The 24,881-nt window shown below is 44.5% G+C and overlaps 1 protein-coding gene across 1 annotated transcript; it reads left to right on the forward strand.

Annotated features, from left to right (window-relative positions):
* Positions 1-792: 792 nt before the first annotated feature.
* On the forward strand, positions 793-24,349 carry LOC311231002 (charged multivesicular body protein 4c-like). The gene is made up of 5 exons (XM_084317468.1): positions 793-1,130; positions 20,692-20,869; positions 21,087-21,201; positions 21,664-21,790; positions 23,128-24,349. The coding sequence occupies exons 1-5, from the start codon at positions 944-946 to the stop codon at positions 23,199-23,201; spliced, it is 681 nt and encodes a 226-aa protein (XP_084173594.1). The 5' UTR covers positions 793-943; the 3' UTR covers positions 23,202-24,349.
* Positions 24,350-24,881: the final 532 nt, after the last annotated feature.

Raw genomic sequence — 24,881 nt, forward strand, 5'->3', positions numbered from 1 at the left:
AGTGTGTGTGTGTATATGAAATCAGAACCTGGACAGTTTGCGTGCAAAAATAAAAGGTCAAAGGGAAGGGCCGTTCCATATACAGCCTATCTACAGTAGACCGGAAGCCCACCCGCCGCCTATGGGCACACCACTAGCGTAGTATAAGAACTGAGGAGGGCAGTAATACGCCGGCGGGAAAATCAAAAGAAGAAAGACGAAGAAGAAGAAGAGCTCATCAAAAGAATTGCGGAGGGCAGTAATAGCCACGATGCGTCTACACTGCCGGAAATTCTAAAGAAGAAGAAGAAGAAGAGGTCAGTGTCCATCTTAAAACAGTGCTGAGCAGTACTGAACAGATAGACTAAACAACATAGATTGAAGCCTGCATTTCTCAACCAAGGTGCCTTGCCTACCGTTTTGCTGTGGAAAGAGACAATACAGAGACAATACAGACCCTCTCCCATTGGCCTGCGGTGCACAGGCATCATCACCCACACTTTCACAATTTCCCCATTGTGGAATTGTCTAGTTTTTTATTATTATTTATTTTCAATTTATGTTCGAAATAAATAAACGCATTCATTCAAGATATCTGGCCTCGCGCGGATCTCACAGCTGTGCCCGCACAGTGCAATACTCGAATTCAGCCCGTTGGGTGGGTGGCGCTGCTGAGCGGCCCTCACAGCGCGGCCGTCAGAGCGCGGCCAGTGAGAGCGCCGCTGGCTCTGCGGCTCTGCAGCTGCATGCTATTGAGTCACGCAGCGGTCGGTGACGTGCTGACGTCACGAGGCCTGTCTGTGGCAACGAGGAAGAAGAAGAAGAAATCATAACAACAGCGAGGCAGCTGCTCCCTGGGAGCGACGGAGAGACATTTAACTAACTACAACACGTCGTTCACTATTTCATACGCGGCTGTCGCTAATTCAACCATTAGTCTTGACGTTTAAACAACAACAGAAAGATGTCGGTATTCGCGAAGTTGTTCGGCGGCGGCGGTAAAGGAGGTAATAAGGGACCGACCCCGCAGGAGGCGATCCAGAGACTGAGGGACACGGAAGAGATGCTCAGCAAGAAGCAGGACTTCCTCGAGAAGAAGATAGACGAGGAGCTGCTGACCGCCAAGAGGAACGGCACGAAAAACAAACGAGGTGAGAGACACATATATATAGTTGTTATGTTGTTATTATTATTATTAGACTCGGGTGTTTTCAGGACCCAGGAGAAGTTCGTTTGAGCCGCAGGGCGAAGGAACCAGGAAGTTGAGCTCAACTCAACTGCTGTCAGACTGAGTTATTAATATCACTAGTGTTATATGATCTGTGGCTGTCAGTCCCTGTGAAGGCCCACAGTACAGTCTAGGCAGGGGGTTATATTCTACACTTCATATGACGAAGGAGACAAGAGAACATCTTAAACTCTTCTTGTATCACAAACAGTACTGTATTTGTAAATCTGGTATGTCATAAATGTATAGATGTAGCAGTACTGTCTATGTCATGTATGTCATATGTTATGATGAATTGAAAATGGGGGACCCTGATGTAAACAAGACGAAAGTCTTTCTCTGGTCTGCATCGCCTTAACAATTGTGTGTATTGAGCCGTACTGTATTGTACCCATTCTGCAATCTGTTAATAACATTTTCAATCAATCAATCAATCAATAAATAGTTCTAGTCCCCAAACGTTATCATTAGATTAGATTAAAATGTATTGTCTCTTCATACAGCACAAGTACAGTACAACGAAAATAAGTTTGACAGATCCAACCACTGTGCAAATGTAACAGTAAAGTGCAATAGTAATATACAATGTACATGTGATTTAACTGGATATAGAATAATATAAAATTAGTACTACTGAGTAATAGTGCTAATCAGATCTATGTACAGCGTTGTCGTATTAATATGTACAGTGATACAGGTATAAAGACACTATGGTAATAAGTCATACTGGCCAGCAGTGTAACTAGTAAGAGTAGGTAAGGGTTGGGATGTACAAATATAGGCCTAGATAGTATCTACACAGATATGTAAAAAGGATTAGGCCTATATGCAGGTATCAGACAGAGGGAGGTGGCTAAATATATATACAGTAAGATATACATTACAGGGTAATGGTGCTAATCAGATGTATGTACAGAGTTGTGGTATTAATATGTACAGTGATACAGGTATAAAGTCACTATAGTAATAACAAGTCATACTGGCCAGCAGTGTAACTAGTAAGAGTAGGTAAGGGTTGGGATGTACAGATATAGGCCTAGATATAGATAATAAAAAAGGATTCAGCCTATATGCAGGTATGTACAGACAGAGGGAGGTGGCTAAATATATATACAGTAAAATATACATTACAGGGTATTGGGTAATGGTGCTAATCAGATGTATGTACAGTGTTCTAGTATTAATATGTACAGTGATAAAAATCTGATCTGAAATCAGATCAAATCTGCCTCCATTTGATGGTATTTTCAAGTCCCATTGTCTTGGAGAAGTTCTAATCTAGCCTAAAGGTTGTGGTGGTTTAGTTCCGGTCTTTCCGGTGATTCCGAGCGGCAGCGTGGGCTCATAAAGCATGAAGATCGTCTTTAGTTGTTTACTTAGTTTCACCACCATTAGTCCGCAGACTGTGTTGTAAACATGCCGCCTGTCAACAAGCAAGGCGAGGTGTCGTTGCGCAACGACGAGGTGATATCTGTCACAACCAACCAGTGGAACTAGCGTTGTCCCAAGTTATATACAACTCTTTGCTTTAGTCTATGTTTAAAGTAGTGATAATGAGAGCCCTTCTGAAGTTCTGACTGCATAGATACCACACAACCTGATTTTCCGGATGGTTCTCTTGTCAGCGGTCCCGTTCAAACAGCTGACAGAGCCTTGTTGTCGCCAGTCTTCTTTTTTTTTAATTAATAGTTTGAAACACAAAACAGCTCAACATAAATACAGTACAATACAGACAAAACTAAACTCACAAACAGTACAATACAAATAAAACTAAACTCACAAACAATACAATACAGTACAATACAGACTAAACTAAACTCACAAACAGTACAATACAAATAAAACTAAACTCACAAACAATACAATACAGTACAATACAGACAACTAAACTCACAAACAGTACAATACAAATAAAACTAAACTCACAAACAGTACAGTACAGTACAATACAGACAAAACTAAACTCACAAACAGTACAATACAAATAAAACTAAACTCACAAACAATACAATACAGTACAATACAGACAACTAAACTCACAAACAGTACAATACAAATAAAACTAAACTCACAAACAGTACAGTACAATACAGATAAAACTAAACTCAGTCACAAACAGTACAATACAGACAAAACACAACAACAAACAAAATGGGGGGGGGGGGGTGCAGATCAAACACTTCTACTTTCAGTCATAACTATTCTCCAAGTATGTCCTTATATAGATCCAGGGACCGTCCTCTCCATGGTCATGTTCAGCGAGCGTCGAAGCTGCTCGTTCCATTGACAATAGGTCCATGTCCATGAAATCCCTCATCCAGGTGTTCATGCAAAAACAATTTGGCTTTTGGATCTTCCAGTTCATCATGATTGTACGCTTAACTGACATATGTGCTAGTGTAATGATGCGTTGCGTGAGTGCTGATTGTATACCAACTACCCCTTAGCCCCTTTCGTGACTTTCGGTTTGCAAGCCTGGGGCTTTTGTGACCGCAGTCACTTATATTTACGGCGCGATTACCCAGTAAAGAAACAACCAAGCGTGATCGCGGGGCTCGGGGTGTGTCAAAAATACATCAGATCTGAATTTCAAAGATACCCAGCGTACAATATGGGTCTAACACAGCTTCACGATGGGGTCTGGAAGCTCGGAGTTGCTAATAAACATTTTAAATCATTTTCATAAAACGAGTGTACTCACGGAGCGAACCTTGGCAAAATGGCTGGTGCGTCCAGCGATCACTGCGCTCCCTATCGGTCCCTGTTGGTCATTACAACAATACACAGGAGACGCGCTCAGCAGATTCTACCCTGTAATGGCCTATAGGTAATGACCAACAGGGACATTTTTGTCCCCACATCCATTTTTTTTTATATATATATATTTCTTTGTCTATTCAATCTGTTTAAACCAGATTCACAGTTGCAGTTAAATATTAGGCTACACTAATATTATACTATAAGACGTCACCATCACTTTCATACCAACCGTGCCCTTATTGGATTATTTATGTTGACGAAACTGATGAGTTATATTCATTAAAGAAAGTTGATTTAATAAAAGAGACTAATTTAATCAGATTAATCACTTTATTCAAATTGAGGATTCAGTAATATTTTTTTTATAGACATTCGAAGCTTCGAATGGTAAATTACATTCGGTACAGCCCTAGTAGTCACCCGTCTTAAAGGAACACGCCGATCTTATGGAAAACGTGCTCACCGTCTTCTCCAGAGTCGGACAAGAAGGTAGATACCAATTTCCTCTCTGTGCGTTCGGTCGCAAAGCTATCCGGCTGCAAGCTAGCCTAGCCTAGTTCAGAACAGAGAGAGTGGAGCTGCATGTTCAGAACAGAGAGTGGAGCTGCTGTCCTGCTGCATGTTTTATAAATCTCCACAACTTCTGCAATTCTTGCGCAATCTCAGACTGTCTTTCTTCCTCAAAACATTCTCGCTCTTCCGTCTCAGTTTTTGCTCCAGCGTGTCGACAGGCTCATGTGCTGCTACAGCGAGAGCTTAACCCTTTCACTGTCACACGACAAAGGGTTAACCCTTTCACTGCCACACTACAGAAGGTTAACCCTTTCACTGCCACATTACAGAGGGTTAACCCTTTAACTACCACAATACAGAAGGTTAACCCTTTCACTACCACACTACAGGAGGTTAATTATTTCACTACCACACTACAGAAGGTTAATGAATGAATGAATGAATGAAAACTTTATTAACAGATTGCAGAATGGGTACAGTGCAGTACAGCTCAATACATACAATTGTTAAGGGGATGCAGACCAGAGAAAGACTTTCGTCTTGTTTCCACCAGGGTCCCCCATTTCCAATTCATCGTAACATATATGACATACATGACATACAGATAGACAGTACTGCTACATCTATACATTTATGACATACCATACATTTATGCAATTACAGTACTGTATTTGTGATACAAAAAGAGTCCAGAAAGAAAAGAGTATATACATTAGGCGTAGAAACTGTACATTGGATTGGGTAGGTGGGGGTGGGACTGTACATTGGAGGTGGTTGGGGGGGGGGGGGGTAGGAGTGGGGGGGGGGGGGTGTTGGGTAGGAGTGGGGGGGGGGGGGGGGTTGGGTAGGAGGGGTGGGGGACACTGTATAACTGTACAAACAACACTGTACATTGGATTATGGGACTGTACATTGGACTGTACATTGGAGGTGGTTGGGTGGGTGGGGGGGGGGGTGGGTAGGAGGGGTGGGTGGGGGACACTGTACAACTGTACAAACAACACTGTACATTGGATTATTGACAAGACCATACTTGGTAATTTACTGTACATTGGCGGGGGTTGTGTTCGGACATTTACAGGGGCCAGTTTCGAGTTGCAGTCTCCCTTAGGTGTTTTTTGAGAGTGTTTTTGAAAGTGGGTAGTGATTCACATTCCTTTACAGCTTTGGGTAGGGCGTTCCACATTGATGTGGCATAATTGCGAAACGTGTTTAGTCCCTTGTTTGAGCCGAATCTGGGTTTAACATGATTTGTGGAGCTCCCTCTGGTGTTGTGATCGTGGTATTCACTGACCTTTGGGAAGTATTTAGTCATGTACATGGGTACCTTGGTCGTGTAGTGTATCTTGTAGACCAGGCCCATTGCAAGTTGCTGTACTCTGTCGTCTACTCTAAGCCATCCTAGGTTGTCAAAGTGGGCAGGGGTGAGGTGGGTTCTAGGAGTAAGGTCAAGCAGTAGTCTGACCAGTTTGTTTTGAGATGTTTGTAATTTTGTTTTTAGCGCCTTTGAGGTGCTTTGGTACCATGAGGTGCAAGCATAGTCGTAGTACCCTTGAATGAGTGCTCCTGCTAGAGTCTTCTTAACCCTTTCACTACCACACTACAGAAGGTTAATTATTTCACTACCACACTACAGAAGGTTAATTCTTTCACTACCACACTACAGAAGGTTAATTCTTTCACTACCACACTACAGACGGTTAACTCTTTTACTACCACACTACAGACGGTTAACGCTTTCACTACCACACTACAGAAGGTTAACTCTTTCACTACTACACTACAGAAGGTTAATTATTTCACTACCACACTACAGAAGGTTAACTCTTTCACTACCACTACAGAAGGTTAACTCTTTCACTACCACACTACAGAAGGTTGAATGAAAACTTTATTAACAGATTGCAGAATGGGTACAATACAGTACAGCTCAATACACACAATTGTTAAGGGGATGCAGACCAGAGAAAGACGTTAGTCTTGTTTATTCAAAACGCAGCGGCCCGCCTGATATCAAACCTACCGAAGTCGGCCCATGTCACCCCACTTCTTAGGGACCTGCACTGGCTCCCCATTGCTGCACGTATCCGCTTCAAGGCCCTCGACCTAGCATACCGTGCAGCAAAGGGAACCGCTCCCGCCTACCTCCGGTCAATGGTCTCTAACTACACACCCTCAAGACCCCTACGCTCTGCATCTTCTGGCCGCCTCAGACCTACTCCTATCCAAGCTCCGGGAGGGTCATCAAAGAAAAGCCGCCTATTCTCAGTCCTTGCCCCACAATGGTGGAATGAACTACCCATCCCAGTTAGGACAGCCGAATCCCATCCAATCTTTCGCCGTCGACTAAAGACTCACTTCTTCAACCATTATCTGAAATGATAAAAAAAAAAAAAAAAAAAAACCCTGACTAACCTTACTGTCATGCACTTGTCCTAATAAACTAACCTACACTGTAACACGCAACACTTGATGAACATTGTTACTCAGCTGATAGAGTTGTACCCTTCTTGCTGTCTTGTCGTACAGAACTTGTAAGTCGCTTTGGATAAAAGCGTCAGCTAAATGACTAAATGTAAATGTAAATGTACATCAGGGTAGGGCTGGGCGATATGGCCTAAATATGATATCACGATATTTTCTGACCTTTCGGCGATACACGATACGCATCACGATGTTTTTCTTTTTTTCCCCAAACAATTCATTATGAGGCTTACCAAGACAGTATTTGAGTTTGCAAGCTAACATTAAAGACAAAATAAAATACCCATGCATTTAGCATTTTTATATTATATATTAGATTTAGATTATTGGATTATTAGATTATATATTGCATATATTTAGCAATGAGATATTATATGATTTAGATATGAAATATGATGAATTGAAAATGGGGGACCCTGATGTAAACAAGACGAAAGTCTTTCTCTGGTCTGCATCCTCCAGTCCACTGTTGACTGTTGTTGTATTGAGCTGTACTGTATTGTACCTATGCTGCAATCTGTTAATAACGTTTATTCATTCAGTCGGCAAACAGAATCATTTTGATTGACAGTTGCGTCTGCCAATTACGTCACATCGCTTGCACCCGCCCTGCTGTTCTTAGCACCAATCGGCAAGCGCGTATTAATTTTTTACTTCCGCCATGGAGAGCTCAATGAAAACAACAATGGCAGCGGTAGCTCGCCGCGGCCGACGTTTAGCTTTTTAGCTCTGCAGAATGACTAAACGACTGGAGGCATAATGATTTTACTGCAACGGATGTTATAATAAAAGCCTTTCCATACATCTGTCTGATTGAAAACGTTATTAACAGACCGCAGAATGGGCACAACGGAGTCAGCACGGGCTGAGATATGAACGGCTAATGCTTGCTATATCTAGGTCGACCTCGGTCGTTGCTATGTAAATACGCTGATGTTATTGAAAGTGTAACTATATAACGTCAATGCCACAAAACGAATGCCTTTGTTATCATAAGTAGTAACTTTTGATGCAGTAGTGTGTGTGTGGGGCGGCGCTGTTCAAAAGTGTCAACGTGTGGACCAGATTGACGCAACACAAGCCTCTTGGGCAAAACATCACGATATCCACGATACGTTTAAAAAGTGTATCGTTAATGAACTGTACCCGATATTTATATAATATCGTCATATCGCCCAGCCCTACATCAGGGTCCCCCATTTTCAATTCATAGTAACATTTATGACATACACAACATACATTACATCATGACATAGGGACATACATGACATAGTTAATAGGGGTGCACCGATATGAAAATTGGCCACCGATACCGATACCGATTGTTCAACTAACACAATCGGCCGATACCGATACCGATACCGATACTTGTGGCAAAAAATAAGTATTTGTAATTTTTTTAAATATTTTATTTAAAAAAAAAAAATAATTAAACTACTGTATATTTGTATGTGTATGTTTGTATTTGTAGGCCTCTTTACTTACTTAAAAAAAGGAAACATCAAGAAATATGTTTATGGTATCACTGATCCCTCTCCCAGTATCGTCTGGCGGCCTGCAGAGGGATACTATTTTCTCAACCAGAGCTTTCAACCAATGCAATGGAACCATTCTGGCGGCCTGCAGCGGGATACTATTCTCTCAACCAGAGCTTTCAACCAATGCAATGGAACCATTTTGATTGACAGTCGATTCGGCCAATTACGCCACACCGCTAGCACCCACCTCCTGCTGTTCTTACCACCAATCGGCAAGCGTTTATTCATTTTCTACTTCGGGGCATGCCGCCATTGATCTGCTTGCGAGAATGCGAGTCAAACTCAGAACCACAACAAGCTAATACGTTAGCTGCCCGGCAGTGCCCGCCGACCAGCGCGCTCCACAGGATGGCCAAACGAGACACAATGATTTTACTGCAACAAATGTTATAATAAAACAAAGCCTTTCTATACATTTGTCTGGTTGAAAACTTAACAGATTGCAGAATGTGTAGTTGGGTACGGAATGAGCAACGGAATGGAACCGAGCTATGAACGGCTTGCTTGCTATCTTCGGGTAAATACTATGCTGATGTAATAATATTAACTATATAACGTTAATGCCACAAAACGAATGTTTGTGTCATTTTAACAGCAGATACTTTCTTAAATGCCATCCTCCCGACAGAGCAGTGTTGATGGGGAGCTCTGATGGGTTCGCTTGGTTGTGTTATTAGCATTGAACAGCTAACCGAAAGCTAGCGTTAACTAATGTTAAAGGTTTAGCCATAACGTTACGTTGGCTAAAGTTGGGGCTATTCATAATCCAGCAATAATGGCTGCAGACCTGCAAGCAAAGTAAAGCAAGTTGGCAAAGGAGTATTCCAACGTAAATCACATTTTCACCAGTAACATTAGTCTTCTGCCTCCCGGCTATGAACGGACTCGGAGTAATGCCTTGCTGCTATGGGTAATAATAATATGCTGATGTTATTGTCCGTGTAACACTAACTATATAACGTTAATGCCACAAAACGAATGCCTTGTTAATCATAAATAGTAACTTTGATGCAGTAGCTTGTGTGTGTGTGTGGGGGACGGCGGGCGTTGTGCAGGTAGGTCGCGAGTGAACTTTTTTTTTGTTTGCCTTTTGACGCTACACAAATTGATGGTTAGTTATCGGCGACTGCTATCGGCACATTTGAGCTTATAGGCCGATAGCAGTCAACAAGGCACTTATCGGCCGATACCGATACCCGACCGATATATCGGTGCACCCCTAATAGTTAACCCTTTCACTACCACACTTAACCTTATGTATTGTCGCAGTGAAAGGGTTTGAGTGTTTCCCACAGGATTTTCAGAGACTATGGGGGGTGAACCTCCGACCCCCTTTTTTTTTGTGTGTACATTTTAAAGTTAAATGCATCAATCTGGTGCACTTTGAGAGCAAAATAAAGAGGCCAGATCTATGATGAACTTTGTGCTCAAAACACAAAATCGACTAGAGCTTCCCAATCCTCTCCTCGAAGCCCCCCAGCTGTTCAATGTATTTGTTAAATTCCACCACCAGCACACCTGATTCAACTTAACTAGCCCTTGATTAGTTGAATCAGGTGTGCTGGTGGTGGAATTTAACAAATACATGGAACGGCTGGGGTGCCTCAAGGAGAGGTTTGGGAACCACTGGACTAGAGCATACATTTGAGCCATCAAAGAAATTAAGCAAAAGTGGTTACCTGTGTTGAACTGGTTTATTTTTTAGAAAATAAAAAATATATAGTGGATTACTATTACGACTACTACCACTGCCAATACTATTGATACATCCCTATTGGCCACAGTCTAGGTAATTAATGGGAAACCCTGGGTTTTAACCATTTGGTAGTGTGGTAGTGAAAGAGTTAACGGCCAACGGTGGATAACATGTTTATTGTTACGCTGGTGTTTTGAAAAAATTTATTATGGTTTCATGTATCGTTACTGAGGTCGATGTGAATGAAACAGGAAGAGAAATCGACATGAACCGCTTCAACCTTCACTGTTAGAAAGCTGTGAAAATGATGTGATGTGATCAGCTTGGATCATAACCATGTTACTGACCCAGAAATAGACCGCCAATCACATTACACTGGAAGCCTGGAACACATCGCTTCATGGCCAGGAACCAATCACATTATACTGGAACACATCGCTTCATGACCAGGAACCAATCACATTACACGGCTTGACATTAACTTTTTGATTGGCTCAGATATTTTACTTGTCCGAAAGCTAAACTTACTTGTCGGAAACATAGTTGTGAAAAAAATTATAAAACCAACAGATATTTGGACAATCATTATGATTTAATAACTTAAACACAGTGTGTGTGCATTTGTGTGTGTGGGGTAGGGCTGCAACGATTAGTCGACATAATCGACGACGACGATCATAAAAACTCAGAATTCTTTGCGTCGATTAGTCATACAAAATTTATTAAAAAAATGATATATATATATATATATATATATATATATATTTATTTTTTTTGCACTACCTATCTTTGTGAAAGTGGCTTCTCAGCTCTGGTCCAGCTGAAGACAAACCAGAGGAACAGATTGGACATTGAGCATGACCTCAGAGTTGCTTTGTCTACCATCACCCCAGACTTTGAGACTCTTGTCAGGAGCAAACAACATCCCTAGTTATCCCATTAGTTCCCTGGGATGTTAAGCTAAGAAGTCTGCTATATTATTTTTTTAGTTATTTAAACACTTCCACTTTAATTTGTATTATTTAATTTATTGATCTTGTTATGAGTGATTGTTGTATTGTTCAAATACATTTTGATTTAAAGTTGCTTAAGATCTAAATTCAAATGTTTCATGAGTCATTATTTTAATTTGCTATGGGATCATCATGTTATGTTAAGTTAACTGTTAAGGCAGAGGGACTGGACAACAGGGTGACATTCACAGGTGTGCAGACTTGAGCATGTGAGGTAAAACATGCATTGGAGAAGGAGCCATGCCCACAGGAAGCAGAGATTGAGGGTGTGACAAAAATAATCGTTAGATTAGTCGATTACCAAAATAATCGTTAGTTGCAGCCCTACTAGGGGTATATACTGTATGGTCCGTCCTCCAGCTCATCTTCACTCCCCATCAGCACCAGCTCATCTTCCTCATCTCCCCTCCTCTCTTGACGACCAGGGGTTAAATCCTGGTCTACACTAGGGTTGCACGATTTTGGGAAAATATCTAATTTCGATTTTTCTGACAGATATTGCGATTGCGAGTTCAATTTGCGATTATATTAAAAAAAAAAAAAAAAATTGTAAAGCAAGCAGCCCAACAGAGGTTTATTGTAAAATGCGGCTTGCATCTGGCCTATGCGGTGGGTCTGCTTGGGACACCAAGCCTGGAAATTTTTCTTTTTTACCTGGGAATCAATACCGTACCCAACAGTACATTTTTTTGGTACTTTACTCTCTCTCTCCCTTTTTTTATGTTTACTTTAAATATCAACATTATCCGGCAATCCTCAGTGAATACTATCAAACTCCTTTATCTTAAAACAGATGTTGTGTATAAATGTATTTGTATTGCTTCAGTTTACCTGTCTATCCTCTGTTTACCTGTCTGTCTCTGTCCTTCAGTTTACCTGTCCTTCAGTTTACCTGTCTGTTTAGTTTACCTGTCTGTGTCTGTCTCTCCTTCAGTTTACCTGTCTGTTTAGTTTACCTGTGTCTGTCTGTGTCTGTCTGTCCTTCAGTTTACCTGTTTGTCCTTCAGTTTACCTGTCTGTGTCTGTGTCCTTCAGTTTACCTGTCTGTCTGTCTGTGTCTGTCTGTCCTTCAGTGTACCTGTCAGTCCATCCTCTGTTTACCTGTATGTCTGTCCCTCAGTTTACCTGTCTGTCCGTCCTCTTTTTCCCTGTCTATCAGTCCCTCGGTTTGCTTTCTGACATAATCAGTTTATAGTGACCCACATTATCCTAACTTGTGTGTGTGTGTGTGTGTGGGGGGGGGTTCTGCAGATGTAATCTGATTACACTAGGGATGTCCGATATTATCGGCCTATATCAGCATTAAAATGTGATATCGGAAAATATCGGTATCTGTTTAATTTTTTTTTTGACATTTCTATAACCTTTATTTACCCAGGCAAGCAAGTAAGAACAAATTCTGATTTTATTTATTGTCAAAAGTATGCATAATGTTGTGTTAATTCCACAACAATAGATATGTCATGTAATTACCTGAAATTATAAAAAAAAAGTTGGGGGGGGAACCCTGCATATATCGGTATCGGTTGATATCGGTATCGGAAATTAAGATTTGGACAATATCGGTATATCGGTATCGGTAAAAAAGCCAATATCGAGCATCCCTAGATTACACAGATGTTTGTCAGGGGAAGTCATGCTGTGGCTCAGAATGCTGTCTCTCTCAGGAGGGCTGGGGGGCGTGTCTTCAGATGAACTGGGGTGGTGGGGGGCGTGTCTTCAGATGAACAGGGTGTGGGGGGGTGTCTTCAGATGAACAGGAGGGTGGGGGCGTGTCTTAAGATGAACAGGAGGGGTGGGGGCGTGTCTTCAGATGAACAGGAGGGGTAGGGGCGTGTCTTCAGATGAACAGGAGGGGTGGGGGCGTGTCCTCAGATGAACTGGGGGGTGGGGGGCACTGGGGGCGTGTCTTCAGATGAACAGGAGGGGTGGGGGCGTGTCTTCAGATTAACTGGGGTGATGGGGGCGTGTCTTCAGATGAACATGAGGGCTGGGGGGGCGTGTCTTCAGATGAACTGAGGTGGTGGGGGCCTGTCTTCAGATGAACAGGAGGGGTGGGGGCGTGTCCTCAGATGAACTGGGGGGTGGGGGCGTGTCTTCAGATGAACAGGAGGGGTGGGGGCGTGTCTTCAGATGAACTGGGGGGTGGGGGCGTGTCTTCAGATGAACAGGAGGGTGGGGGCGTGTCTTCAGATGAACAGGAGGGGTGGGGGCGTGTCTTCAGATTAACTGGGGTGATGGGGGCGTGTCTTCAGATGAACAGGAGGGGTGGGGGCGTGTCTTCAGATGAACAGGGGTGGGGGTGTGTCTTCAGATGAACAGGGGTGGGGGTGTGTCTTCAGATGAACTGGGGTGGTGGGGGGGAGTGTCTTCAGATGAATATGAGGGCTGGGGGGCGTGTCTTCAGATGAACTGGCGTGTCTTCAGATTAACAGGAGGGGTGGGGGCGTGTCTTCAGATGAACAGGGGGTGGGGGCGTGTCTTCAGATGAACAGGAGGGTGGGGGCGTGTCTTCAGATGAACAGGAGGGGGGCGTGTCTTCAGATGAACTGGCGTGTCTTCAGATTAACAGGAGGGGTGGGGGCGTGTCTTCAGATGAACAGGGGGTGGGGGCGTGTCTTCAGATGAACAGGAGGGTGGGGGCGTGTCTTCAGATGAACAGGAGGGGGGCGTGTCTTCAGATGAACAGGAGGGGTGGGGGCGTGTCTTCAGATGAACATGAGGGCTGGAGGGCGTGTCTTCAGATGAACTGGGGGGTGGGGGCGTGTCTTCAGATGAACATGAGGGCTGGGGGCGTGTCTTCAGATGAACAGGATGGGTGGGGGCGTGTCTTCAGATGAAGAGGAGGGGTGGGGGCGTGTCTTCAGATGAAGAGGAGGGGTGGGGGCGTGTCTTCAGATGAACAGGAGGGGTGGGGGCGTGTCTTCAGATGAACAGGAGGGGTGGGGGCGTGTCTTCAGATGAACAGGATGGGTGGGGGCGTGTCTTCAGATGAAGAGGAGGGGTGGGGGCGTGTCTTCAGATGAACAGGAGGGGTGGGGGCGTGTCTTCAGATGAACATGAGGATGGGGGGCGTGTCTTCAGATGAACAGGATGGGTGGGGGCGTGTCTTCAGATTAACAGGAAGTTCCAATCTCATCACTTCCTTTAGCTTGTTGCTCTCTCTCCCTGGTTCCAAATCATCTGGTTCTAACTCGTCTGCTTCTAAACCATCTGCTTCTAAATATACTTCTAAATACACTTACACTTCCTAATCCTCTACTTTTAAATCCCCTGCTTCTAAACCATCTGCTTCTAAATATACTTCTAAATACACTTACACTTCCTAATCCTCTACTTTTAAATCCCCTGCTTCTAAAACCTCTGCTTCTAAATATACTTTATTGTAGTAAATCATATATCATAATCTTATATGTTCATCCTATTACAATGAATGTAATAAACCAGCGTACTGGGCATAAATTCTCTAGCGTACAGACAGAATGTTTTGTCTGTCTCTCATAACAAAATGTCTTGTGTTTTTCATATTTTCACCCTCTTACTGCTTCATTAAACCTTTAGAAATCGGCTCACTATGGAACGCTCTGACGTTTTCTCCCTGTATAAATTTAGCTCAGGGTTACCCATGACTCTGGGCTCACTTCTCATAGCCAGACATTTTCTTGCTACTTTGGAACTTCTGCCATAGCTAGAGAAACAGCCAGACACGGTCTCTTGACTGCATTTCCATACAGGTTCTCTTAGAAATGCCTGATATGGGCGGTCAGGTAGCGTAGCGGAGATTGCGTTCGTCACCAACGCCGGAGATGCTGGATTCGCGTGTTCGAATCCAGCTCCCGGCGTTGTCACCAGCTTGGCTGGCCGTTCACACTAATACAATTTGCAGTATTAGAGGGTGGGAAAGCTGGCGGGTGGGTCCTGGGCGTTGTGGACAGCGACCCCTACAGTTCGGTCGGGGCGCCTGCTCAGCAAGGGTAGGATCTGGAGAGAGGTAGTGCGGCCTCCCACACGTTACACTCTCCCAGTGAGAATCTGCGCGGCCAGGCTGGCTGCCGGCAGGCTGCACATGCGTCGGAGGAAAGCATGTGACAGTCTCCGGCCTCTCGGACCAACAGTAGGGGAAAGTGCGCAACAACCAGGAAGGGTGGGATGGGAGAAAAATCGGAAAAAGGAGGGGAAAAAAGATAACAACTTCTAAATCCTCTGCTTCTAAATCCTTTGCTTCCAAATACACTCCTAAATCCTCTGATTCTAAATCATCTGCTTGTAAATAATCTGCTGCTAAATCCTCTACTTCTAAATACACTTCGTAATCATCTGATTCTAAATCCACTAGTTCTACATCATCTGGTTCTAAATAATATTGTCCTAAATCCCCTGGATCTAAATCCTCTTATTCTAAATCAGCTGGTACTAAATCCTCTGGTTCTAATTTAAATTATCTGATTCTACACCTCTAAATCCCCTGGTTCTAAATCCTCTGGTTCTACATAATCTGGTTCTAAATAATATTGTCCTAAATCCTCTGATTCTAAATCAGCTGGTACTAAATCCCCTGGTTCTAAATCATCTGGTTCTAAATACACATCTAAATCCCCTGCTTCTAAATCTTCTTATTCTAAATCCTCTGGTTCTAATTTAAATTATCTGATTCTAAATACACCTCTAAATCCCCTGGTTCTAAATCCTCTGATTCTAAATCATCTGGTACTAAATCCTCTGATTCTAAATCATCTGGTACTAAATCATCTGGTACTAAATCCCCTGCTTCTAAATCCTCTTATTCTAAATCCTCTGGTTCTAAATACACCTTTATATCCTCTGGTTCTAAATCCTCTGATTCTAAATCCTCTTATTCTAAATCATCTGGTACTAAATCCTCTGGTTCTAAATCCTCTGATTCTAAATCCTCTGGTTCTAAATCCTCTTCTAAATCATCTGGTTCTAAATAATATTGTCCTAAATCCCCTGGATCTAAATCCTCTGGTTCTAAATCCTCTGGTTCTAAATCCTCTGGTTCTAAATCCTCTGGTTCTAAATAATCTGGTACTAAATCCTCTGGTTCTAAATCATCTGGTACTAAAACCTCTGGTTCTGAATCATCTGATTCTAAATCATCTGATTCTAAATCCTCTGATTCTAAATCATCTGATTCTAAATCCTCTGCATGTGACCCATCCAAACACTTAGGAGCAGTGGGCAGCCACAGACAGGGGCAGCTACAGACAGGGGCCCGGGGACCTACAGACAGGGGCAGCCACAGACAGGGGCAGCTACAGACAGGGGCCCGGGGACCTACAGACAGGGGCAGCTACAGACAGGGGCAGCTACAGACAGGGGCCCGGGGAGCTACAGACAGGGGCAGCTACAGACAGGGGCCTGGGGACCTACAGACAGGGGCAGCCACAGACAGGGGCCCGGGGACCCACAGACAGGGGCAGCTACAGACAGGGGCCGGGGACCTACAGACAGGGGCAGCCACAGACAGGGGCCCGGGGACCCACAGACAGGGGCAGCTACAGACAGGGGCCGGGGACCTACAGACAGGGGCAGCCACAGACAGGGGCAGCTACAGACAGGGGCCGGGCAGCCACAGACAGGGGCAGCTACAGACAGGGGCCGGGGAGCTACAGACAGGGGCAGCCACAGACAGGGGCCTGGGGAGCTACAGACAGGGGCAGCTACAGACAGGGGCCCGGGGACCTACAGACAGGGGCAGCTACAGACAGGGGCCCGGGGACCTACAGACAGGGGCAGCTACAGACAGGGGCCCGGGGACCCACAGACAGGGGCAGCTACAGACAGGGGCAGCTACAGACAGGGGCCCGGGGACCTACAGACAGGGGCAGCTACAGACAGGGGCAGCTACAGACAGGGGCAGCTACAGACAGGGGCAGCTACAGACAGGGGCAGCTACAGACAGGGGCAGCTACAGACAGGGGCAGCTACAGACAGGGGCAGCTACAGACAGGGGCAGCTACAGACAGGGGCAGCTACAGACAGGGGCAGCTACAGACAGGGGCCCGGTGACCTACTCCCAAATATCCCAAATACCTAACACACAGTGGAGTCAAAAGAAGTGTCACAAGCTGCATAATCAGTACTTTCAGTGTTAATTTATCTGTCATGGAAATCTATGGTGGGCCTGTCTGATATTGTGATGCCACCATACATACCTCCATGTCTGGCAAACACAAGACTGGTGTGTGTGTTCTCTCCGTCTCTGTCTCTCTCTCTGTCTCTGTCTCTGTCTCTCTCTCTCTCTGTGTATGGATAACATAGTTAGGGATGGGTACCGAATTCGGTACTTTTGAGGTACCGAACCGAAACACGTCGGTACTACCGAGTATCGAATCAAGTGAGAAACCAAAAAAAAAAAAAAAAAATTTACTTTTTTTTTCTTTTTTTTTACTTTTTTCTTTTCATGTCAACGTTCACACGCACAATATATGCTTACCTAGGATTTCACTTGATTCAACAACAAAGCAGTCGGAGCAATGACAAGCCGAAAACTGTCGAAATTGTAGTTATTTGAAGTTTGGATTTTTTTTACAACTGAGGTAATAATTAATAATTTCTTGAGACTAAAGTACCAAAAAAAGATACCGTTGGGTACCGGTATCGATTCACAGGTACCGGTGGTACCGGTATCGGTTCAAATGTGAAAGGTACCCATCCCTAAACATAGTGCTGTAATAAAATGTTCTAATAAATATGCATGATCAAGTTCAACAACGTGTGCTTTTATTTTGATATTCCTTAATTCCACGTTGAAATTACGCGATACATTAAGTGTGGGGGTTGCCAAAGAAATATCCTAAATAAAATGGGGTCATCATGGTATAAAAAGGTTTGAGAACCCCTGGTTTAAATAGTAAATAATGTGTGTGGAAACCTTATACCCCACAGTCCCACAGTCTCGCAGCACTGTGGTGAGGGGGAGGGAGGTCTGCCAGGCAGCTCAGGCCTAGTTCCTGCTCAGAGGAGCGGCACGCCAGGCAGCTCAGTCAGTCACATGTCCGGTCTCGTGATTATATTACATTAATCAAATGTATTGTCATCAATGTACAATGAAAAGAAGTTGGTATCTAACTAGATAAGATATTCCTTTATTGACCCCCCTGCGGAGATTTGGGGCGTCATAGCGGCAGGGGGGAGGGGGAGGGGAGGGATGGGCAGGTTAATGGATGAAAGATATAAATATCTTATCTAAACAGTGTAAACAAAGGTGCAGATGAGGATCTGTATGCCCTATTGGTTAAATGATACGTTACAATAGATATAGGCAATCAAATTTAGTGTGCAAGGTAAGAGTAAAGAGCATTAACATAATATTACATTAATATACAGGTGTCTAATATACAGTGTATATATACAGTGTAACAAGTGATTATATGGAATATATATGATAAAATTACTCTTGAGTATATATGCTAATCTGATGTATGTACACTATTACTATGTACAGTGATACACAGGTATAAATACACTATGGTAGTATCAGTATGTCATACTGGCCAGTGGTATAACCAATAAGAGTAGGTAAGGGATATATACAGTCAGATATAGTATACAATGTGTACAATGCACAGAGTGGGTATGTATACAGGCATGTACACAGGAATATATGCAGATATATTCATACAGATATAGATGGATATATTTATGGTATAGTATTATTATTATTATTATTATTATTATTATTATTATTATTATTATTATACATGGCTATCATACAGTGTAATAAGGGTAGACTATAGGTTGAGGTATGTAGTTAGGATTACAGTGTAGGGCAGTTGTAGGCAGGGAAAGCAGTAGGTAGGGATACACTGATGATCAGAGTTTGTTCAGTCTGGGCAACAGAGCCTAGAGTATAGACGATGGAGTTCAGAGGTCACACGATGATGTGAAGGAGCCTCGCTGGGCCACTAGGTGGCAGTGTAATCAACATGGGGTTCCCAAGCGTTTCCATTTCCAGAGGCAGCAGTTTTTCACATACTGAGCAGATCATCAAGTCTGTTTCTAGAGCACAGTGTCTCCACACACAGAGACTGGGATTCCTCTACAGCAAACACCGTAGTCTCATTAAGACACTTAAAAGGAACACATTTTGGGAAATACACATATTTGCCATCCTCCCCAGAGTCGGACGAGAATCTCTGTCAGGTTATGTAGGTTTTGACAGAGCTAGGTTAGCTGCTCCCTACTGCTTCCAGTCCTTGTGCTAAGCTAGGCTAGCTGCTCCCTACTGCTTCCAGTCCTTGTGCTAAGCTAGGCTAGCTGCTCCCTACTGCTTCCAGTCCTTGTGCTAAGCTAGGCTTGCTGCTCCCTACTGCTTCCAGTCCTTGTGCTAAGCTAAGCTAGCTGCTCCCTACTGCTTCCAGTCCTTGTGCTAAGCTAGGCTAGCTGCTCCCTACTGCTTCCAGTCCTTGTGCTAAGCTAGGCTAGCTGCTCCCTACTGCTTCCAGTCCTTGTGCTAAGCTAGGCTAGCTGCTCCCTACTGCTTCCAGTCCTTGTGCTAAGCTAGGCTAGCTGCTCCCTACTGCTTCCAGTCCTTGTGCTAAGCTAGGCTAGCTGCTCCCTACTGCTTCCAGTCCTTGTGCTAAGCTAGGCTAGCTGCTCCCTACTGCTTCCAGTCCTTGTGCTAAGCTAGGCTAGCTGCTCCCTACTGCTTCCAGTCCTTGTGCTAAGCTAGGCTAGCTGCTCCCTACTGCTTCCAGTCCTTGTGCTAAGCTAGGCTAGCTGCTCCCTACTGCTTCCACTGTCCTTGTGCTAAGCTAGGCTAGCTGCTCCCTACTGCTTCCAGTCCTTGTGCTAAGCTAGGCTAGCTGCTCCCTACTGCTTCCAGTCCTTGTGCTAAGCTAGGCTAGCTGCTCCCTACTGCTTCCAGTCCTTGTGCTAAGCTAGGCTATCGTGCACCTGGACCTCTCTCTGGGGCTACTGGACTCGCAGAGATGAAACTTATATCAATCTTCTTGAGTGTGGGGGAGGGCCACAATGTTGGAATGTTCCTTTAAAGAGGAAATCCTGCCTAAACAGAATACACATTGTGTTATTCCTATGAGTGTGACAGTTACATCAATATCTATAAACATTGAAAACAATAAATGTGTCTGTCTGTCTCTCTCATTCTATCTGTTTCTCTCTCTCTGTCTCTGTTTCTCTCTCTGTGTCTCTGTCTCTCTCTCTCTCTCTCTCTCTCTCTCTCTCTCTCTCTCTCTCTCTCTCTCTCTCTCTCTCTCTCTCTCTCTCTCTCTAACCCTAACTAACCTTACTGTCATGCACTTGTCCTAATAAACTAACCTACACTGTAACACTCAGCACTTTGATGAACATTGTTACTCAGCTGATAGAGTTGTACCCTTCCTGCTGTCTTATTGTACAAAACTTGTAAGTCGCTTTGGATAAAAGTGTCAGCTAAATGACTAAATCTCTCTCTCTCTCTCTCTCTCTCTCTCTCTCTCTCTCCCTCTCTCTCAGCCGCTCTGCAGGCTCTCAAGAGGAAGAAGCGTTATGAGAAGCAGCTGACTCAGATTGACGGCACGCTGTCCACCATTGAGTTCCAGAGGGAGGCGCTGGAGAACGCCAACACCAACACAGAGGTCCTCAAGAACATGGGCTTTGCTGCTAAAGCCATGAAGACGGCTCATGATAGCATGTAAGAGAAAGAGCCTTCTCCTCTCCTCTTCTTTCCTCTCCTCTCCTCTTCTTTCCTCTTATCTAATCTCCTCTCCTCTTCTTTCCTCTCCTCTCCTCTTCTTTCCTCTCATTCTCTCCTCTCTTCTTCTTTCTTCTCTCCTCAGGTAATGCATGTTGATATAACAAGCTTCTATATAAAACCTAACTGTTTATATATTGTGTGTGTGCGCGTGCAGGGACATAGATAAGGTGGATGACCTGATGGCGGACATCACAGAGCAGCAGGAACTGGCCGCGGAGATCTCTGATGCCATCTCCAGACCTGTCGGCTTCGGGGAAGACTTTGATGAGGTGAGTCTACATCTGTCTGTCTGTTCTGTTCCATCTGTCTGTCTTGTCTGTCTGTCTGTCTGTCTGCCCTATCTGTCTGTTCTGTTATGTTCTGTCTGTCTGTCTGTCGATCCTGTCTGTCTGTCTGTCGATCCTGTCTGTCTGGCTGTCTGTCTGTCCTATCTGTCTGTTCAGTTCTGTCTGTCTTTCTGTCTGTCTGTCTCTGTCTGTCCTATCCGTCTGTCTGTTTTTCTGTCTATCTTTCTGTTCCTGTTGAATTTACAACTGCTAATACAAGGGCTGTCCAAATGATTAAAAAGTGATATGGTTCTTCAGTGCACCGGTTCAGTTAACCACGCAAGTATCTGTGCTTCACAGATCAAGTAGAGTCAAACGTTGTCTGTGTCTGAATTACAGAGACGATTAGCATTTACTTTCACACACGGCCAGTGAAGCTGACGTTGTGTCTTTGTGTTCATTAAGGACGAGCTTCTGGCAGAACTGGAGGAACTCGAACAGGAGGAACTCGACAAGAACCTGCTAGAGATACAAGGAGCAGAAGACGTTCCACTACCCAGCGTGCCTACAGGACCACTACCTCCTAGACCAGGTAACACACTACCTTCTAGACCAGGTAACACACTACCTACTAGACCAGGTAACACACTACCTTCTAGACCAGGTAACACACTACCTACTAGACCAGGTAACACACTACCTACTAGACCAGGTAACACACTACCTTCTAGACCAGGTAACACACTACCTTCTAGACCAGGTAACACACTACCTTCTAGACCAGGTAACACACTACCTTCTAGACCAGGTAACACACTACCTTCTAGACCAGGTAACACACTACCTTCTAGACCAAGTAACACACTACCTACTAGAGCAGGTAACACACTACCTTCTAGACCAGGTAACACACTACCTACTAGAGCAGGTAACACACTACCTACTAGACCAGGTAACACACTACCTACTAGACCAGGTAACACACTACCTACTAGACCAGGTAACACACTACCTACTAGACCAGGTAACACACTACCTACTAGACCAGGTAACACACTACCTACTAGACCAGGTAACACACTACCTACTAGACCAGGTAACACACTACCTTCTAGACCAGGTAACACACTACCTTCTAGACCAGGTAACACACTACCTTCTAGACCAGGTAACACACTACCTACTAGACCAGGTAACACACTACCTTCTAGACCAGGTAACACACTACCTTCTAGACCAGGTAACACACTACCTTCTAGACCAGGTAACACACTACCTTCTAGACCAGGTAACACACTACCTACTAGACCAGGTAACACACTACCTTCTAGACCAGGTAACACACTACCTTCTAGACCAGGTAACACACTACCTACTAGAGCAGGTAACACACTACCTTCTAGACCAGGTAACACACTACCTTCTAGACCAGGTAACACACTACCTTCTAGACCAGGTAACACACTACCTTCTAGACCAGGTAACACACTACCTACTAGACCAGGTAACACACTACCTTCTAGACCAGGTAACACACTACCTTCTAGACCAGGTAACACACTACCTACTAGAGCAGGTAACACACTACCTTCTAGACCAGGTAACACACTACCTTCTAGACCAGGTAACACACTACCTTCTAGACCAGGTAACACACTACCCAGCATACTTCCTGCACCACTACCTTCTAGACCAGGTAACACACTATCAACACTTGTTAGTTCTAGAGAAACACAGTGTCCATTGTACAACCTGGACAAACAAAATATCCAAACTCTGTCCATCTATGGCTCTGGCTAGAACAAACACCTAGAATCAAGAGCCGAGGATGGGTCAATCCCCTTCTAGACAAACCCCAACACAGACACACAGTGAAAACTTAAACTCATTTATAAATAATCCCATGTTGTGTTTGTGTGTGTGTTTCAGCTGTTGTCAAGAATAAGGAGGACGACGATGAAGACGACATGGCCGACCTGGAGGCATGGGCCTCTGCTAACTAAGCTAGCTGTCCTGCTAGCTAGCTAGTCCCTCCAGCCTGTCTCTGTTAACTAAAGCTATCTTGAGAGACGGGGACTCTGGCCAGCTGGCTACGTCTCACTACGTCCCAATATCCACCTACACTCCAACCCTTAAGTATGCACTTGTGCACTTGTGCACTTGTCGACTCTGGCCCGATGAGCTAGCCCCGCCGCCTGTGTTCCAATATCCACCCACGCTGTGAGCCCACAAAGTGTGTATAGTTGTATAGTCCATACTAGAACAGTGCTGTGGAATGCTAGACTTGCACAATATGCCTAATATGTAGCGAGGTTGAAACCTTGCAGCGGTCGCCCCCTTGGTGTAAACTCACTCTTAAGTTAAAGATGCCTCCACTCCGCCACCTGGTGGATCCTTCAGGTGGTGTTTTGACACACATGGTCGAGAGGTGCCGGTGTGAATGAATGAATGAATGATGAATGAAAACTTTATTTAACAGATTGCAGAATGGGTACAATACAGTGCGGCTCAATACACACAATTGTTAAGTGGATGCAGACCAGAGAAAGACTTTTGTCTTGTTTACATCAGGGTCCCCCATTTTCAATTCATAGTGAGCGGAGGGGTCGGAGGTCGTAGGAGGACAGATGTTCCTCGTGCCAAAACCACAGCGGCTCCGCAGCCTGGGTCGCCGTGGAGACCGGAGTGAGTTTTGAGCGGGGGGCGAGTGTAGCGAGGGGGAACCCTTGCGATGGAAGCCCCTCGCTGTAAACTCACTCTTTAAGAAAGTGCCTGCCGGTGCCAAGTGACCCCTGACCTCTGCTACACAAGCAAATCCCCAAGTGTCCTCCTGGAGGCAAGAGCGGGCGACCGCACGGCTAGGGCACACAAGTGTACAAGTGCATACTTCCAGGGGGCAGGGAGTGCGGCGGATTGGAACGCACCCTCCATTTTTCTCTGAGGACCGGGAGGAGTCGGCGGTGGATTCTCAGAAAAGGACAGAAAATAAACGAGTTTGCGCAAAGACTTTGCCATTTTTCATGCTTCCTATGATGTCATCTCTGTGCCCCTCTTAAGATGACGACGTCTTGACGGCCTTCATATTGGAGCTCACTGTCATCAGCGGGGAAATCTCCACAACACAAAGAGACTCATTAAAGTTACTACAGGATGTCTAAGATGTCTTTATTTATATGTCGCTGTGAAATGGGCTCTGATGACGCACTCTTAATTCGTAGCGAGACACACTCTTAGGAGAGGGTTAAAGGTGCATTCGCAATAAGTCGGAACATAGAGGTTTCTGATTCAATGGGAGGTTGATACAACTGATACTACTATCTGCACTTAGTGTGGTATACTCACCCCGTACCACCAGAGTGCAAACGGTAAGAAATCCTAGTTGACTCCAAACACAGCCGTTTAAAATACTACATACTACATGCCTTCACGTGTTTTTGTTAATGCAACATCATTTAAACATCAAGTAGGAGATATCGGAGCTATACACACATCCCCATTCAGAGTTCCTGAAACCTCCCAACACTGCCTCCTTATGATGCACCTTAACTCACTATTCCCTTCCCATTCTACACACAAGGAGGTTTGGTGGTCTGGTATAAAGCTGCCTCCTCCTACATAAGGAGGTTTGGTGGTCTGGTATAAAGCTGCCTCCTACATAAGGAGGTTTGGTGGTCTGGTATAAA

The sequence above is a fragment of the Notolepis coatsorum genome, assembly GCF_963971535.1.
Source record: "Notolepis coatsorum genome assembly, chromosome: 6".
Taxonomy (NCBI): domain Eukaryota; kingdom Metazoa; phylum Chordata; class Actinopteri; order Aulopiformes; family Paralepididae; genus Notolepis; species Notolepis coatsorum.